The sequence below is a fragment of the Sinocyclocheilus grahami genome, unplaced genomic scaffold (assembly GCF_001515645.1).
Source record: "Sinocyclocheilus grahami isolate Dianchi unplaced genomic scaffold, SAMN03320097.WGS_v1.1 scaffold2502.1, whole genome shotgun sequence".
Taxonomy (NCBI): domain Eukaryota; kingdom Metazoa; phylum Chordata; class Actinopteri; order Cypriniformes; family Cyprinidae; genus Sinocyclocheilus; species Sinocyclocheilus grahami.
The window spans coordinates 29907-31920 of record NW_015507681.1 but is presented as its reverse complement, the minus strand read 5'-3'; the positions used below and the strand labels follow the sequence as shown (position 1 = coordinate 31920).

The following is a 2014-nucleotide window of genomic DNA, read 5'->3' as shown; positions in this document are numbered from 1 at the left end:
CCCCTGATGAGTAGATGTTTGATAATATTGATGGACTTACTTGGGGTCTATGGATGCCATAAGCTTCATAAGCTGCTCAGCTGACAAAGACTAAGAAGAAAACATCAACGATTAGTAAAGAGTTTAGCAGATCCGGTGTACAAACAGAGCCATTGATGATGGAGCCGAAAGGAGTCAAACCTGAGTGTTTATATTGGGTGCCGCCATGGCCAGAGCTGCCATGGGGTCCAAGTTCGGCCCTCCTAGACCTAGAGGAACGCCGCCAATCTGAGGACAGACAAAACATCAGCATCATTACAGCAGCTATGTTTCCATCCACCTATTGTTTGCGCATTTCGGAATATCGCATTTAAAAAAAAAAAAGCTGGATGGAGACACCAAGATGTGCATAAAAAAACGGATAGTAGGATAAACTTGATCCAATATGAAAAAACGTGCATAAACTACGATGGAAACACATTTACTGAATAATGCGCTTTTTCATGTGCACCGAAAAAGTTACGAGACTGGGATAACTTTGACCAGCGGACCGATCTCGTTCACAGCATCTGAAGCGTTACGGTCATTCTAAAATGCCGGAGCAAAGTCTGCCGTCAAAGTATTTCTGTATAATTGTCTTACACGACTGCGCTCACAAATAACAGGCATCCGCCTCCGAAAGCAATGACTGCATTTATCGTTTCGTCTGCTCGCTCCGAGGCACAAGTCATTTATCATATATCAATTATTTCTATCCTATTTCAGCACTTTTGATACTATTTCAGTACTTTTGCTGCCATTTTAATACTTTTGATACTGTTTAGATACATTGGATACTATTTCTTTACTTTTGGTACTATTTCAGTACTTTTGATTCTAATTTAGCACTTTTGATAATATTTCAGTACTTTTGGTACCATTTTAGTACTTTTGGTAATATATCAGTATTTGGATAATATTTCAGTACTTTTAATACCATTTCAGTATTTTGATACTATTTCAATAATTTTTTTAGTACTTTTTGGTAATATACCAGTATTTGGATAATATTTCAGTACTTTTAATACCATTTCAGTATTTTGATACTATTTCAAAACATTTTTTTATCCTATTTCTTTACTTTTGATACTATTTTAATACTATTTCTTTACTTTTGATACTATTTTGATGTGACGATTTAGTTCTCTTTGAGTCGTTGGATGGAAACGGTGCTTTATTCGCAGATGTTTCATGCGATATTCCAGTTTTGCACATAAGTTTAATTCGAATCATTGTATGGAAGCATAGCTAGTGCAGAGCGGCCGATGGTCTCGGGTTACACCGATTGACACTCACAGATGGCATGGGGTTGGGCGTCGGGAGGAGCCCGCCTCCTGGCAGCAATCCTGCGACGGCATTGGCTGGAGCCAGCAGCGACAGAGCCTTGGATTCGTCAGGAATCACTCCTGCAGGACGGAAACGGCACAATCAAACCGTGCCACGCTTCTCGCGCCACACATAGACAGACCCACAAAGTCAAACTTTCTTTTTACATTTGCACTGACATCAGTACTCGCTTTGTCAGCGGAAGCTAACACATGAGGTCCCTTAACAAAAGCATCAAGTGCACAATACTACAAGAAAAGGAAATGACACTAGACACACTGCCAAGATGTTATCACCTGAACTTGATTTTTTAAGTCATGAACCAAATGTAAGCAAGCACAGCCGGATCTCCACTGGGATGTGCTCTCAAGTTTCATAAGTTGTATAAAGAACAAGCGATTCAGGTCGGCTGCTTCGCTATAAAGCACACAGAGACATCAAGATAGACAAAACAGAGTTTATGATTCGGGTGTCAGCATCAAATGACAGTTCATCAATCCACTGATGGCATGACTTACCATTACTAGTGCAAATAACATTGGCTTACGGGGCTTAGCGAGCTAAAGCTGCTGTTACCTGGTCTAAAACAGAATCCTATGGCATAAACTTCCAGCAAAAGCCCATTTTAAACTCTAGACTGTGTGTCAAATGCTGAAGAGGAAAATAACTA

General features: G+C 40.0%; 1 protein-coding gene across 1 annotated transcript in view; it reads right to left on the bottom strand.

The window, feature by feature from the left end:
- The window catches only part of LOC107575190 (serine/arginine-rich splicing factor 11-like), a gene marked incomplete at its 5' end in the record, with an annotated part of 7697 nt that overhangs the window by 4093 nt on the left and 1590 nt on the right, over positions 1-2014 (bottom strand). The window contains 3 exons of the mRNA XM_016261608.1: positions 41-90; positions 181-267; positions 1315-1424. Coding sequence (XP_016117094.1) covers positions 41-90; positions 181-267; positions 1315-1424 — 247 coding nt within the window. The remainder of the gene's footprint in view (positions 1-40; positions 91-180; positions 268-1314; positions 1425-2014) is intronic.